This window comes from Pomacea canaliculata, linkage group LG5, assembly GCF_003073045.1.
Source record: "Pomacea canaliculata isolate SZHN2017 linkage group LG5, ASM307304v1, whole genome shotgun sequence".
Lineage (NCBI taxonomy): Eukaryota > Metazoa > Mollusca > Gastropoda > Architaenioglossa > Ampullariidae > Pomacea > Pomacea canaliculata.
In genome coordinates this window covers 6,927,677-6,945,136 of record NC_037594.1, presented here as the reverse complement: position 1 = coordinate 6,945,136, position 17,460 = coordinate 6,927,677, and the positions used below count along the sequence as shown (strand labels likewise).

The 17,460-nt window shown below is 36.5% G+C and overlaps 1 protein-coding gene across 7 annotated transcripts in view; it reads left to right on the top strand.

The window, feature by feature from the left end:
• LOC112563515 (serine/threonine-protein kinase tousled-like 2) overlaps positions 1–17,429 on the top strand; it is a 30,826-nt gene extending 13,397 nt beyond the window's left edge. For all 7 annotated transcript variants that reach the window (XM_025237450.1, XM_025237449.1, XM_025237452.1 and 4 more), the window contains 13 exons: positions 837–947; positions 1,321–1,457; positions 1,742–1,876; positions 2,674–2,838; positions 4,432–4,513; positions 5,317–5,408; positions 6,118–6,207; positions 7,391–7,560; positions 9,014–9,152; positions 9,496–9,607; positions 10,018–10,125; positions 12,176–12,276; positions 12,849–17,429. In XM_025237450.1, coding sequence (XP_025093235.1) covers positions 837–947; positions 1,321–1,457; positions 1,742–1,876; positions 2,674–2,838; positions 4,432–4,513; positions 5,317–5,408; positions 6,118–6,207; positions 7,391–7,560; positions 9,014–9,152; positions 9,496–9,607; positions 10,018–10,125; positions 12,176–12,276; positions 12,849–12,957 — 1,551 coding nt within the window. In that variant the 3' untranslated portion in view covers positions 12,958–17,429. The remainder of the gene's footprint in view (positions 1–836; positions 948–1,320; positions 1,458–1,741; positions 1,877–2,673; positions 2,839–4,431; positions 4,514–5,316; positions 5,409–6,117; positions 6,208–7,390; positions 7,561–9,013; positions 9,153–9,495; positions 9,608–10,017; positions 10,126–12,175; positions 12,277–12,848) is intronic.
• The last annotated feature ends 31 nt before the right edge of the window (positions 17,430–17,460 follow it).

Sequence of the window (17,460 nt, the reverse complement as noted above, 5' to 3'; positions counted from 1 at the left end):
GATTATTAAGCTCTATGACAAGTTTAATTCATAGCAGTTTTCTAAGGTGACATAATTTTGCTTTTTATCTCTAATCATGATCATCATAGATGGATGCACCAGTTTTGCAGGGTGCAAACAGGGATCCTGATCATAAAATTTGGAAACCTTTGTTTACGACCTGGATCCCTTTATGTATATATGTTAAGAGTGGAGCTGCTTACCTATACAGTTTTTGCATATTTTTTATTATAAATGAGGCACAATAGAGAATTTAAAAAAAATTTTAAGTTTCATTCATGTATAGATGTCTGTCATGCTTCATTTCATTGCTAACTACAACTTGCTGATGTCAGCAGCCGACACAGAGAACAAATGTTTCAGGACTCTGAGGTAGCATAACAATTAAGCTGTGAATGGGATAGTTAAGCTTGCTTTGCGAAAAAAAAACCAACCAAAAAACAAACTAGTATTTTCAAATACACTTGCTTTAATACAGAAAACACAGTGCACTGATTTCAAATTTTTCTTTGTTTGCCTTTTTTTAAAAACTTTCTTACAGATATATCTGCTTTAAAATAAGCAACTTATTCTAATATACTTCTGTAATCTTTTGGTCAAGAAACCAAAACATGCTTCAATATAGAAGATTGAATCTGTGTTTGCTAAATGCCAATTCATTTTATGATAGTAAACAGCTTTGTATATAGAATTACATTCTTTACATCTATAGTGCAGAATATTTCATTTAACAATTGTATTTCAAGAAATATTTTGTGGAAAGACCAAGGTCATGTAAGCTTTTTACAGCTCTGGTGTTTGTAGACATATAAGAGCTGTTTTTATATTTATTTCAGCAAAATGATGAGCTACGACGACAGTGTACTGCTCAGCAAAAGCTAATTGAAAAGCATAAAGAAAATTTACAAAAGTGTTTGGAAGTCAACAAATCACTTTTGATAGAAAAGGTGGCTATAAACTTGAGTTGTCGAGTTAGGAAAGAGTTTATGCTTACCTATCTGATCTCATTGTTACACTGACAAAAACTGTTTATTTAACATCCTGAGGTAATACTGACGGACATTTTTTTGGTTGTGTTTTGCTACAGTTTAGAATTTTTGAGGATTATGTTACTTTGGTTTGAGTCTTGATCAGATATTATACTTTGTAATGTTTGACGTCAAATTGTGTACCTAATTGCTGGTAATCGAGCATTCAAGATTTTGCAGGCAAGTCTTAGTTTTTCGATATAAAGATTTGTATTCATAATACATATGCACATTTCTAGTTCTTCGTATTTATAAATTGCCAACTTTTTCCATTCTTTTAAAATCATCATAGAGCACAATGGAGAAAAAGACAACTCGACAAAAGTGTATGGAAAACAGGTTGCGATTAGGACAGTTTGTGACACAGCGGCAAGGAGCACAGTTTGTAGAAAACTGGGTTGATGGTTGGGCTTTCACTGATCTGATGAAGTAAGTTGTATTTGTTTGTGTGTATGTTTCTCATCTCACAAGCCTTTAATGTATGTTGTGACATCATTAACATTGTGCTGCAGTGGTGCTATGCAAAGACATTTAAATTTAGAATAATTCACCCTTACTACATTTTATGAACATAAGTGAATTTGAGATTTAATCTTGTTGTATTGAGAGAGGGCTTTATGCACTGGTAGTAAGTGCTGGGAAGCAAAATTTGTAAATGATGTACTTTTTCATTTTTATTATGATTTTTTTGGAGTTGTTAATCCCTATTTCAGGCAGCAGGAACGAATTGCTGCAGAGAGGGATGACATAGACAAACAAAGAAGATTGTTGATGAAAAGGAAACCACCTACATTACCTAAAAATCCCAAAACTACAGACAACACTTTTGTCAAACCAGGAGAAAAATAGTGAGTTTTTTATGTCATGCATCTTCTATTTTGTCACTATCTGCCTAGAACATGGCTTGCAGAAGGAAACTGTAGCTTTGGATTGTCATTGTCAGGAATAACCTGCCTAAGTCAATGATCCAAGCCCGATAATTTGGTGTTTTCAAGAAATGCTTGGACAAGCATTTTACACTTGGTTCTCAAGAAACTTTCTCATTTGTTCTAATTGTTTTGGCTAAAATCTCTCTGGTAGGAGAATTGCTGGCAGCCATCATAGAGCATAGACCCAACATTACTTCCAAACTCATCAGACTCGTGCAATTTTATTGTGCAGATTTCTTATATCTGTTCTTTGCAAGACAAAACAACATGTGAAGTTAACATTTTGGTCTCAGTGATTAAGAAATGGATCTGTTAAAAAGTTAAACAAAAGGACAGAAAATTTGGGTGAGAAAGGAGTTTTCCTAATACATAATAACAGCAATCATTACCTGTAGCTGGTGATGCAATGGGTTGACATTATCAGGCATGATGAGGATAGCAGCTTGTTATGGAAAATAGCTTAGAAGAAATCTTTTTCCACGTCTGTTGATAAACAGGATTGGCAAGATAACGAGTGATGTCAGCATGTACTTTCTTTTTCTTGATAATTTATTGTGCAGGATGTCATATTTTTAACCATCTTTATTTGTCCTATCTTTTTTCCATAATAAATGTGTGCATGTCTATATTTTTTGTGTCTGTATAAAGAGTGTTATGCATAAACTGTGGTGGAATTGTGTGACCAAGCACTAATTGTCTTCTTTTCTTTACAACAGCTTGTCATTAGCAGACTTTTATGAGCAAGATGAAATTCTGAAACTTCGGCAAGCAGCACTGAAAAAGGAAGATGCCGACCTTCAGCTAGAATTAGAAAAATTAGAGCGTGAGAGGAATCTTCATATACGAGAACTCAAGCGCATCCACAACGAGGACAACTCAAGGTATAGTGGGTGTTAGAATGTAGAAGAAGAAAAGTTTCTGGTGCCTTGTAATATTGTTGACACTATTATTTAATTTTTTTATTTTAATAGTGTTCAGTTGTGCACATGATTGAATTGCTACATTCAGGAGTGATATCAGTCCTTTGTAGTTGACTTTCTATTAAAAAGAAAAAGGGTTCCAAAAAAAATCAAACAAACCAACCGAAGTACCTACCGTTCCTGTTTCTGAATCTACTACTTCTGGAAGATATAGTTTGATGATGAAACTGCGGTTATCAAATAATATAAAGATGACATTAGTAATTGTTTTTGTTCAAATAATCAGTAGGAAACAAATGTTGTAAGTGATGTGCTGGGCTATAGAAGATCAAGGCTTGTCGCATATTGGGATATTTTTCAACTCCATGCAACAATTTGTTTCTTATGGATATAATTAAAAATAAAGCAAGTCAACAATTTAAGGTTAAAGACAGCCCCGAGGGCATAAATGATGGATTGAAAATACAGTTTTATTAATAAATTGTCTGTTAAAGTTAATTTTTATATTTTGGTTGAGTAAAAAAATGTGTTAAAGACAATGAGTTATGTGAAATCAGCAGCTGTTTAGGTATCCTCACATACTGTAAACTGGCTCTTGTTTTGATATTTTTGACTTCATTGTACAGTGTAGAGCCATTAAGCTGCAGTAATTAGGGTCCAAACTGCTTAACCGCAGCTTAGATGGTCTGCAGCTTAGATGGTCTGCAGCTTAAATAGTTTTTGATAATGCATAAATTACAATAAATAATGAAAAAAAGAAATGTTTTTGATCACAATCCTTTCTCACGAATTGACCCATGAATCGCCATTTCGCAAGTTGCGCTGTAATCTCACGATCGCGATATTGCGTGCTGCTTATTAAATCATGATTAATGATCTTGAAATTAAAAGTAATTATTTAAATAGGAGTTGATTTTTTGCAGATTTACTGCGGATTAACTTTGTAGCATTGGCGGGCTCCATAATCCTGACAGTCAGCGTGGATAAAACAGATTAATATTTGAATTTCATTTAAGTTATTTTTATTGACAAATAAAAGACTGATCTTCTGTTAATACCTCTATGAAGTTATAACCCAGCATTCAATCTACAATAGTGCATAGCATGTCAATCACGGACATTCAAAATGCCAAAATGACAGCTGTCAACAATTGTCTCGAGTGTTTGAGAGGCCAAGTCCAGGTCCATACAATCTATACGTGGTAAAAAAAAAAGTGGGATCCAAGCATTTTGCGCAGCTTAAACAAATTCATGGATTACTGGACTGTGGCTTAATGGCCCTACATTATACTTAAAAATGAAAATTAGAACTGAATTTGCTTGCATGTGATTTTGCACAAGACATTTGGTACCTGTAAACATAAGTCTTGTGGTTTAAAAGGTTGCAGTCTTTACCACTTTAAAGTCAGTTTTCAAGATCAGTGATCAATTTATTTAAATAGTTTTTAAGAGAAACTGATTTGAATGAGTGTAATATTTATACTGTTTTTAATAACATAGTTTTGGTGTAAGCTGAATTTTAAAAAAGTCATTTGTGTAACTGTTTGCTTACAGGTTTAAAGATCATCCAATCCTAAATGAACGGTATCTGTTGCTGTGTCTTTTGGGAAAAGGTGGCTTTAGTGAAGTGCACAAGGTGAGAAACAGTATTATGGTATTAAAGTCACACCATCATCCTTAAAAGCTTTGGTAGCTAAGAGGGTGTGCTTCCATCTTTTGTTGCATTTGTTTTGGAAGAAAATGAAAGTATTTTGCCTTCTGATCGCAAACAGTAGAAAAGTTTATGAAAGTAATAATGGTAGAGTTCTTCGAAAAGAAAGTGATTCTAGAAAATATTGTTTGATCAAGTTCTCGGTTTTCTATTTTGCCTAAAACAGTCTTACCATAAACTGATGGCAAAACATTCATTAAAAAAAGTAAATTTAGGTTTAGTTTTAATCCAGATATTTTGTTACACTAGGCATCCTTTAGTTTCCAGTTTTTTCTGTCAGCTTTTACTGTTTTTGGAAAGAAGATTTTGGAAAAAAGCAATTTAACTTGAGGGGAGAATTATTTTCACTGTGCTAAATTCTCGTTTCCCAGATAAAACCAGATAGCAATGATCTGTTTGCTAGAAATAAATTACGATCCCAATTTTTATCATCAATTTTGAAAAGAGGTCAAAACTCTATACTGTATAGATATTTTCTAGAATACTATAAAAGTAAATTTACTGTTATTGTGTATTGTGTATCTATGCTTGAAGCTGTTGGATTGGTTGAAATTTTTTTTTACCAGGATTTAGGTCAGTTTGCATGCTTTTCTACAGCTTCATATAATATTTGATGTGGGTTAGTCTTTCATACACTTGCTGATTAATATATTTTAACACAAAACTTTTTAGATGTAAACAGTTTGATTTTAAATTGAAACTTGGGTTGATTTATAACTACTTTTCAGGGTTTTGATTTGAAAGAGCAGCGGTATGTTGCATGTAAAATTCACCAGTTGAACCGCGAATGGAAAGAAGATAAAAAAGCAAATTACATCAAGTAAGTTTGTGTTTCAGTGGTCTTGAGTCATTATCTTGACAAATTAGCTTGGTAAGAAACATTGGTGTTCTTGAAATTTTAAGCTGATTTTAGTTGCCAAGAGGTCTCATTAAAAAGATGGAACATGTGCTTAATGTAATATTTATAAATAGCTGTCATTGTCATCCAGGTATGTGCTGGGCTTTGCTATGCAAAGTCTATGCAGTCAAGTCACTATCTCTGTACTAAATAACTGGTGTCATTAATATTGTATTATTTGATATTATTTTCATGAGGTCAGATTTATGAACTAAGACACGGGAAAGCAAAGAGACAAGTGACCCTGAAACAAGTGCTGCCTCACGCCTCGCTCCACAATAGATTAAAGGGAAAGACTTACTTTTTTGGGGAGTGGAGAACTGAGAAATTAGATCACTGGCCTCCAGGCCCATAAACATGCTGTTTCAATGCTGCGTGGTGTACTTTGGTTGACCCAGCTGTTAGGAGTTGGTACCTGACTTTGTACAGGATTGGAGAGGAAGGTAACACAGTGAAAGGGAGAGGTAGATTGGCACTGCTGTCACAAAAAATGGCCTTGAGAAGGGTGTGGTCTGTCATAGCTCACTCCCCAAACAACCTGGAAAAAAAAATAGGGAATGGTCTGCACCCCATTTTATATATATACTCACTGTATCATACTTTGCAATCAGTGGATGCTGTTTATTGACAGGCATGCATTACGGGAGTACAACATTCACAAGACTCTTGATCATCCAAGGATAGTCAGACTCCATGATGTGTTCGAAATAGACAATAATTCGTAAGTATATGTGACCCTCCATGACGAAATGAGTCTTTAGTTGGAAATTTGAGATTCGCCAAATTACATATTTTTAAAAAGTACAGGTTCTTAATTTTTTTTATGCAAAAGTTGCTCTTCTAGTTCTAAAATTGACTGAGTTATAAACGTTTGAAGTGTGAAAGTACAGTGGCGGCCATTTTGAGAAAAGCGAGTTCAAAGATTAAGGTCGAGATGGCCGACCAGATTTGTTTACTCCAAAACTTTTGCAGACAAATCTTTTGATTGGTTAATATTTGAATGAATCGTTCTTTAAAGAAGTTGAACATACAGGCTCTGGGCTTAATTTCACACATGTTGACTATTCGGTGTAATTTAAATGTTAAGCATTTGAGTGTTATTGTCAATCTGGAACGTTTACAGCAGTGATGCCCAACCTTTTTCGGCCTGCGGGCCATATCCACTTCGGACAGCCGTGTCGCGGGCCACTTCACCGCAAAAATACAAAAAAGAAAAAAACATAGAACAGATACCATTTTTATTAGAAGCAAGTTGTACTTACCATTAATTATGTAGTAATTAGTGGGATATTTGAAGTTGTCTTGTTAAAATAAAAGTTAGAAATAGTCTTAAAATACATTTTAATCGAGGTACCCCAAGGCGATCCGTCCTGATTTCCACAGGAAAATGACGAAATTCAAACACTGTTTCGGTATTATTTCCCTGTCAGATTACCATTGTTTTATACCTTGCTAGAAAGCCCGGAGTCTGTATTTTCAATCTCTTTAACGACTGATTCAAATATTAACCAGTCAAAACATCACTAATCCCCTGTGGAATGCGGCGTCCCTCGTTCTCAAACACTGGTTTCCTCCAAAGACGAAAATCAAGAATGAAATCCATCGAAAGATTGAGAGACGCCCCTACGTAGGGATAAATACTTCTTCTTCCCTTTTTTTTTCGTTTTTTTTTTTTTTTTTCTTAGGTTTTCCTTATTACTAACATGCCGATTTCCTTTACTGTGGGCAGAAGCTTCGCGGGCCGGACGGCACCGTGTCGCGGGCCGGATATGGCCTGCGGGCCGTAGGTTGGGCATCCCTGGTTTACAGTATAATTTGCACTTACTTAAAGAGTCATCTTAAACAATTAGTGTAGCATAGCTGCTAATGTAAGTGATCGCTAAGTTAGATTTGTTGCATGTTAGGTTCTGTACGGTGCTGGAATACCAGACGGGGAACGATCTGGATTTCTACCTGAAACAGAACAAAGTCATTCCAGAGAAGGAGGCCCGCTCCATCATTGTGCAGACTGCCAGCGCCCTCCGCTACCTCAATGAAATAAAGCCTCCTGTGATACACTATGATCTAAAACCTGGTTAGTTGTTTTCACTTGCTTGTTCATTTGTGTCTTGGAGACTATGTTTAAGATAAGGAGAAGCTTGAGAAAATAAGAGTTTTGGGGTGGCCTGGTCCAATTTAATACTTTGATGCATAATAAATAAAGTTCATGTGCGTTTTTGTTAAAAAATATGTGTTTTGGTGGCAGATAAATTCAGTTTTTAACGCCTATTTTCACCGATTTTCTTTCGAAGCCTCATTTGGATAGCAAAAATAGTTCTTGTTTGGGCATTAATTATTAGTATTATAATTATACATTTTTTTTTTATAATCAGCATTCTCTCCCGTGACTTGCTGTATGAATGAAAGAGGCTATAAAATGGTTTTGAAGCTATTTTCAAGTTTTTTGGATCACTTTTTTTGCAAAAAATTTATGTCTATTGGCTTATTTGGTAGTTTCCAGTTATAAATTTGAATTGACATGATCCGATTGGTTCATAAGCACAGAAGTGAGCACTCCCGCTCTGCTGTCTCTAGTAAAATGGCTGAAATTTGTTGATTCATTCCAACTCAGCTGTGATTGATGCGTAGTTGGATAAATGTCTGATTTACAAGGGAAAAGATAAATCTTGATGGAAGGAAATATTTTTAGAAATTGCAAAATCAGAATGCAACGACTACGCAGCAAAATAAAATATGTTGTTAAGTATCATATACTGACATTGCTCGGTGATGTGCAAGTAATGACTGTTCCTGTCGATTTTTAAAAAAGAATTCTGATTGTAAAATCTGAACGTGGTTTAAAAATGACAATTTTAAAAGGTTTTAATCATAATACTGAACTGTAGTGATGTGACAGACTGTAAATTTTATTTAGCAAGTCGACAAATGCTTTCATTTCTGTCCTTAATTTTTGGCATATCCTCCTAATGTTAATGCCATTTGAAATGCATATTTTAGACCTGCTATGCTGATGCAGGGAAAAGCAGGAACAAAAGTCTGGCATTTCTAGCATTAGCTAGCTTCCCAGTGTTGCCTTGGGCTAAATTATTTGACTCCTTTTCTGCTGTTTAACACCAGCTTATCTTTTCTTGACATCTTTACATCCAGAATATATAGGGCAGTCTTTTGCTCTCGTGTATCTGTGTAAAGTAGTATTGTTAGTATTTTCTGACAACTGCAGTGAATGATAATGGGATCCCATCTCTGTTTTAAATACTAAGCTTGATCAATATGTACTTTACATTCTTTAGCAAAGTCACCTGAATTTAAAATATTAGGTAAACTGCAACCAGGCAAAACTACTATTTTATTACTAAATCAGATTATAATGGTATGGGGTAGGTTGATGGGTTACATGTCCATGAATAGCTGGCATGCTTATTTCTATAGCTTTTAAATGAAGTTCTTGCATTTGTTCAAATTTTTGTTTAATATAAATTATTTTGTCATAAAAATTGATATTTATAAATTTGTCGATGTCTTTACAGGCAACATTTTGCTGGGCAGTGGGTCAGTTAGTGGTGAGATAAAGATTACCGACTTTGGGCTGAGTAAAATAATGGATGACACTAACTTCCAGCCTGAAGTTGGTATGGACCTCACATCACAGGGTGCTGGAACATACTGGTAAGTTAGTCAACCTTTTATAGGTAGATTTAAAAAAACAGATAAATGCCTCAGTACACTGTTTAAGAGATAAATAATGAGCTTTGAATATTATATTTAATTACAGCGACTGCATTTCTCCTAAGGAAAATTTCAGAGTAAAATAAACACATGGGGTAACTGAAGTGCTTTACACCCTTTCTATTATATCAGTGTGTAGTTTAGATTTAAGGGGTGTACATTTTGTTTGTTGCTGAGGTTGAACTTTCCTGTAGTAATGGACTAGTATCTGCACCACAACAGTGGTGAATGTACGCAAGAAATGTGTGGTTGTTCAGTCAGTATAATTTTTATACATTTTAAGGTACTTACCACCAGAATGTTTTGTGGTTGGGAAGAATCCCCCCAAGATATCTTCCAAAGTTGATGTTTGGTCCGTAGGCGTCATATTCTATCAGTGTCTTTATGGCAAAAAGGTGAGTAACTGTCTGTCTTTAATAAGATTATCATTTGTAAATTGCACATGTATTGCATTAAAACTTATACCTTGTTCTAGTTGTCAAAACTGTAACAAATAATTAAAAGGTATCTTGAGGATTAATAGATTAAAGAATTGGGGCAAAATATTGATATGTTGTAAATCTAAACAGTTATAAAATTGAAGCATCTTGAGGCATTTTGTAGTCGTAAATTTGGGGACTTTTCTTTATAGATTTTTGAAATTATTGGAATATCATGAATGATATATCTGGAATCGTTCTCTGACCCCGAGAGCATGATTTATCTTCACTTCTTGTTTGCTTGTCATGTTGCCATAATGAGAGAGAATGTATATATCTGTAGATTTCTGGAAGATATACTATTCAATGTGACAATATTTTTACAGCCCTTTGGTCATAACCTGTCTCAAGCGGCCATACTGGAAGAAAATACCATTCTGAAAGCCACAGAAGTAGAGTTTCCTGCTAAACCAATTGTTTCACAGGAAGCCAAGGTGGGTGAAGTCAGAATGTCATGTAAAGTTTCAGCTGCAAGACAGAAGACATCAACAAAAATGAATTTAAGAAACAAATATAATAGCAGCAAAATATTCCATCAACAAAATGATTAAATTAATTCTCGAAGTACATTAAGACACATAAAAAAAAGTAAGTGCCCCTTTCATTACAGCTCATTTCTTTAGAGAGTTCACTTAGTAGCCTCCGGCATCAGGTTCGGAGCTCCAATATGAAAGAATACTGACAAAACAGTCTTTTCCTTGTTGGCATCTCTCTTGAAGTTATGGAGGATCCTTGCACCAGTATACAAAGAACACATAAAGACAAAAATAAACCTGAACAGAAAATTACAATCCTTAAGAATATAATTATTATTCAACTTAAATTTCCAATTCCTTTCACCAATCAATTATTACCCAATTTATATTTTGTCCAAAAACTTAGATTCAAAAACAAGATTGAGATAGACTTACCTCAATCAGTTTTCATGTGAATGATTTACTCTCATTCTGACTCTTCCTACGCAGTTCTCACTTGCAGGTTCAAATGTCTTCATAGCTGTCACAGCTCTACAGCTATGTTGGGACTAGAGGGGAAAAAACACCAACAAAAACCTGAATTAAGGAAATAAATTAGAAAAATAACAAAATGATTAGCCTAATTAATCATACATTAACACATATAAACAGTAAGCCCCTCCATTATCACATTGTCTTTTATTAAAATTTGGTCTGTATCAAGTCTGCTTTTGAAGCTTCTGCTATCAGATATGGAGCTCCAATAAAGAAACATAACATTCTTTTCCCAGTTGCCACCCCTCTTAAAGTTCCATAAGATGTGGCACACCTGCCAACGATGAACATAGACAAAGGGGGAAAAAACCTGGACAGAAAATTACATTTGTTAAAAATCTAATAATTTAATCATAACTGTACATAAAAAGATTACAAAAATCAAAACTGAGGCAGGCTTATCTCAACAGGCTTTATGCGAGTATTTTACATATCGACTAATTCTTGTTAGAACTTTCAACTCTAAATTTTGGTCAGGACTTCTCCATCCCAGTCAGCGGCCCGGTGGCGCAACGGTTAGCGCTGTTAGCGCCTGTCACCAATACAATGAAGGTTGGCTGCCCAGAGTTCATTTCTTGTCTCGGGCACGCTGTTCTTTCTCTGCACGTGGCATCTGTTTACAGGGCTGGCTGCTTGCCGTAATATAGCCTTAGTTGCTGACACGGCGTAAAACACCAAATCCCCCCCCCCCCCATCCCCCCTTTTCCATCCCAGTCAAGGATGCAAGGCAGGCACCAGATATCGCTTTCTTTTCTCCTTAGACCTTACCTTCACCATTTATACAAATGCAGCCCCCTCAGTGATACCATTACCTCAAAGAAAAAGTGCTCATCGTAAGATGCGCACACCCACACAAACCACTTGCCACCTACCCACATTTAAAAGAAAAAAGTAAACAGTAGGTTTATGACAATAGCTACAGCTTGATTTTGTCTATTCGTCTGTATTGAATGAGTTAACAGGTCTGGTCAGGACTTCACAACACAGGACCAAGGACACAAAATGAAAGCTAAAACCTCTTTCTCAACCCTAATCTTCACTGTGCTAGCAGAGTCTCTCAGTGATGGCATTGCATCAAAGAAAAAGCGGCCATACATGAAACCCACACACACGCATGCAAGTCACTCACTATCCACCCACCTTTTCTATTTCCTTCCAGCCGAAGGATTTAAAAAGGAAAATAAACAGCAGGTTTGTTACAGAATATAAGAAGTCTTTGATTTGGCACCACCAAATGGTAAAGTATTTTGTTGCATCCCCTCCCCCAGAGATTATAGAAAATAGTGAAACAGACACATTTCTTCTCACTGTGTGGCCTAGGGATTCGTAGCCTTGATAAGGGCATGAGAGTGTGTAAACTTGGTGTAAACAGGTTTACCATATTAATGGCAAAGTCTGTGAAATCTAAATTTCAGGATACAAGCTTCTTGACTTTATACTGTGCCCTGTCTTACCCATGTTTTTCTTTGTATAGAATTTTATCAGGAAGTGCTTGCAGTACAAAAAAGAGTTGCGTCCAGATGTGTTGATGATGGCCAATGAAGACTATCTGAAACCCGCAGCCCTTAGGTCTAAGTATGTCATGGAGCTTTTTTCTTCCCCCCCCCCCCCCAATTTAGTAGTACCAGTTGATTATTCATTCTAACTTAAAAGAAAAAAAAGTTTGTGCTTAGCTTATTGGGTTTATGTTTATATGTTCTAGAGAAGAATTATCGTACCATTTAAGCTATGTGGGTGCTAAATCATTTTGTGCTAAGGCGAATTCTTTACAGCTTTCCCTAAGTTTAGCATTGAAATACAATTGCTCTGAAGCTGTTTGAAAATAATGCTCCTAAATAATGATTGGTACATGCAGGTTTTGTTTATAATGACTCAGCATATAATGTTTGTTATATTTTAACATTCTGAAGCCAGAGGATTCCTGTGTGGTTAATGCAAAACTATCAGCTGTTGTAGCTCTCATGAGTTAAACCATTTATGTTTTTTTTTTTTGTTGTTGTTTTGGTTTTTTTTTTAATAAGGAGAACTTGCATACTGTCTGAAAAGACATGTGGAATGTTCTTTGCTATTCGATTGCTTTTTGCTGTTGACGTGCTATTTGGTGGCATCGTTTGAAGGTTGTTAAATTTGTTTTCTGTTCTTTACAGACACAACAGTGAAGTTACAAACAGTAACAGTGTTGGTAGTTCTGGGCCACCTACAACAATCACAGTCTCACAAAGTCCGTCTTTCACGTTTGGCGACAAGTTCTCCTAGTCATCCATTTTCAGGGCCTTCAACCCTGCGGTCCTCTGGGACCCCTTTTTATGGGACACTTTGAATTAGTGTCTCAGATGATTGTCTTGAAGGTTTGCCACCAACTGTATTGCAAAACTAATGTGATCCATCAGTGAGCCCTCAGACGGGCAGGACAGCATTTTTGGTTATTCCACAACCGTTGTGCATGATTTAAATGACCAGTGACAAAACATGGAACACAGTGTGGGAACATTCACACATATTGGGTGATGGCTACTTGTGTCCACTTGGAATTTTTAAAATTGCGAGTGCCATGGTGGTAGCACAAGTTTGTGCATACCCATACTATTGTAGGAGCAACCAGCATCTTGCTTGCATGTTGTGTATGTTAGAAGTTAGAGAGTGTGAATGGGAGTGTGCTGTCAGAATGGGAGAAAGATCAGACTGTATGCAATACAGGCTGATAGAGTGATAAGTGAGATGCTACTTGAAAGACTGCCTATAAACAGAAAGCTGTTCTGTAGACAATAGATCAGGAGACAGTAGGAGTGATGAATGTGCAAGAGTATAAATATTTGTGCTCATGTGCATGTTGTGTGCGCATGCATCTGACAAGGGTGATAAAAAAAAAACTACAAAAAAACAAACACTTGAACATGATTGTGGAGATGCTTGCTGGTGAGTGAATAGGTGGAAAAGTTGCTTGTTTCAACATAAGTTGTGGACAACAGCAATTCGAGGAGCCATTCAGCTGTAAGATACATCTTTGTGGTGCAGGAAAGTCATAGACTGTGTGAGGCTGAATTATTCTGTTTCATCAGAGTTGTGCTTACATTTCTAGCAGAAGTTGGCTAGTTGAGGGCCACCCACAGAAAGTGTTCAGTGTGCAAGTGATGAGGACTGTAAAGATGTCACCCAAAACAAACCCAGGGGGAAAGCTTTTATGCTGTGAATGTTTTAAGATTTTGTCAATTTATTTTTAATTCCTTATTTATTTTTTACATTGCCTCTCTCTTCCATTTATCTGTTCCTTTTTTCCCTTCAATCCCCCTTTTTCATTTCCCTCCCCTGTTTCACCCCTTTTATCTCTTGGCTGTCTATGGCTGTTTCTTTTCATTTCATTCTCTATTTCCCTTCTCTTATTTCTATTACTAATCTGTCTTTCACTGCTTGTGTGTCTTTCCCCACCCTCTTGTGGCGTCCAGAAAGGATTCGCTCCAAGCTAGCATGGAAAAAAGTAATCGTTTGCAAAACTCGGCTTCATTGTGGAAGTGAGATTCTCAGTCAGCATTCAGTGCACCAGGAAATAATGTAGTCTGTGTAACAGCTTCAAGGCATTGGACCTAGGTTGATACCTTAAAGGTTTACCAGAGTGCAAAATTATTTTTAAACAACACTACCAGATACGAATTCCAAAGATCTGAGCAAATAACTCCATTCCATTTGTGATATACAAGCCTTCAAACATTAGATGTTCTCATTGTGCATATAAAAAAGGTCAAAGCCATGATGTTATTGTGTTACAGTAGTTATCATTCATGGATATTTTTAAGTCTTGTTTGCTCCCAGTTCTCCCATTGACTGTGGCCTTGCTGTCTTTCTTGAATGATGTTGAGGCTAGCATGATATTCAATGCAACTGTGCTTATGGGATAAAATCAGTGCACTTTGGTATTAATTAATGGAAGCACTTTTAAAAATAAGTTTTATTCACCTGTCTGAGCTAAGCTTTGAGCTCTGGTAAACCTTTAAAGCTAGAGCAAAGATTGCAAGTATCCAGTTGTGTCATGTTAGCCTTTTGCAGAGTTCCAAGATTTACCATGCTGCTATGGTAATGAAGCCTTGAAGAGGTAAAAAAAACCATCCTGGTCTGTAAGCATTGTCTCATGAAACATTTTAGACTACCATGGATGACTGGGTGATAAACATTGTGTCACCTCTGTTAATGTTGTATATGTGCAAAATTTTGCAAAGTCCTTATCATACACAGTGAAAAACAAAGAGCTTTGTCTACCAAGCTGGGCTTCTAGACGTGTGGATGCGAGCTTCTGTCTTTCTGCACCAGCCCTTGATTGAAAGAAACAAGTGGATACATGAGTTTAAGAGAAGTTGAGAAACAAAAGGCCATGACTCTGAGGTTACAGATCCTCCAGATAGCTGACTGGCATTCAGTTACTTTGCTTTCGTTTTGTGGCTTCACAGTTCTTTAATTATTTCATTTCCTAGATACGCTCAAGCACTGCGAGTCCTTTGGACCTCACCTTACAGACAGTATGACCAGAGTTCCTGAAATCATTGTGTAATGATGTGATATAATAAAAGTACAAAATATTTGTATTGTCTGCTTTAAAGGAAGCTTTAATGTTACCGACACCACTTTTGTTCATGCTCTTCTTCCGATGTCATCTGCAAATGCTGCATATGCAGGAGGAATCTGTGTTGACATACTAAGTGTTTCACAATCTGACTTGCATGGTTGCTCCACCATTTTGACTGTGCCAAATGACGCTGGAGACAGTGTAGCCAAGGACGATGACTTTGAAAGATCTGCAGTTAGGCAAAGGGATAAAAGAACAGGCTATGCTTAACATCATGACGATACTTTGTGCAAAAAGTTGGCCCTGCTTCAGTTATGATATGCAGGTAACCTGCTTGAATGAGATTGCTTCAAAAAGAATGAAAAAAAGACAGATGAGAGAGAGAGTGCGCATGATCCAGATAAGTTCCTCAAAGTTGTGAACAGCTATTTACCCCTTGTCTCTCCAGGTGTTCACTCGTGAAAATAATGGAAAAAAAAAACCACTGTCTCCATAACCCGCTGAATGAAATACTACTCAATTTGTTGTATTTTTCACTTTGACATTTTCAAAATTTTTCCATCTCCGAGTATTCACTCTTTTTCTATCTGCCCGGAGAAAGTGTGGCAAACATACATGAAAATGGAGTTTTTAAATGATCCCGTCACAATTTATACAGACTTGTATCTGTTTCCCTTTTAGTGTTATGCAAGGTTTCCGCTGCATGACTGTGTTACTTGTACAGTTCAGACCATTTTGGGCACTTCTTCCAGTCAAAAAAATTAGAGGAGACACCTTGTGCTTTCTTCACCATATTCCAAAACATCTTTTATCTTGCTGCTCGATTTTGATTTATCTGCAAGTGAAAGTCATGAGATCTTCATCTCTGAATGCCTGCTTTGTGACACACAGTTGCCTAATTGCAGAAAAGTGGTGACAAATTATTTTTGTAGTTAGAACTATTGCAGTAATGAGTGTCCATTTACACTGTCCATTTGCAGAGTTCAGGGAGGAAAAAGTGTTCAGATTATGTGCTGTCTTTAAGGAAAGTATTAGACTGCTCATACGTCTGCATGTATGCTGAAACAATCCATCTTTTCAAAAGTTAAATCACAACAGCTATTTATTCAGTGTTTAAAAGTTTTTGCCTTTTCTTTTAATCACTTTAAAGGCATTACTTTTCTTCAAATACCAAATGGATTTTTATAGTACAAAACTTTAGTTATTTTTTTCTCCTTTGGTTTATATTCACCTTCATATAAAAGGTCATTATACTGCAATTTATTTTTCTTTTAGGCACTTGTACAAACTACAAAGGGAGTGGGCTGAGAGGTGCGACACACTAAACTTCTTATACAGGTTTGGGAGAAGAGCAGTGGAAAGTTTTTCACATGTTAGTCATCGCTTTTCACTTCTAAGGAACCATTTTCCACCAGCGTTTTTTCTATCTTGACTGCTGACAACTGGCTTAAAAATATTGTGCGATATGCATGAGCTGTTTGCCATAAAATGCAACTATTGTGGATTTTGTTCATCTACTGGTGAGAGAGTAAAGTGACGCAAAACACGAACGTTTAATATATTCCATACCTTCGGTGCGTAGACCTACATCATATGGAGAGTTTGATTTTGTACACAGCCTTTGGATCGTGTTGCTTCCAGCTGTCACAGGACTGCAGATATTGTGAAGTGCTTTGTTCTGCGTTGGAAGTCGAGATGAACATTTCTCTACAGCTGTCAGATGTACACAGACGTGAATCAAACAAGGATTTCCATTAACATTTTGAATCGTGTCGTGCAAACACTTCAGATTAAAACTGAAATGAGTCTCATACTCGCCTCTAATGTCTTTTGACTAGGATGTGGGAGGGACAAGTGGGGGAAAAACAACTCGCGCAACGTCTCCATGTGAGAGAGCGTTGGCGTGGGTACAGGTGCATCTGCAAATCTGCATTGGTGGTGTGTGACGGTTTTGAAGTGACTATGAGGGACATCTGTTTCGCGCCTGGTGTGGTTGCATGCCTGAAAGCAAGAGGTACATAGCGCCAGTGCAGTTTTCCCAGTATGTGGTGCGAGCGATTGCGAACCCATGAATGTGTGGTATTCTGAGGTCAGGTGGGCAGATGTGTACGGGGTGTCTAGACCAATGTGTAATAAAGAATGCTCGGACTATCTCAGTCTGCAGAAATAATTACTTCATTTGTTATGCTTTGTATCTACATGTG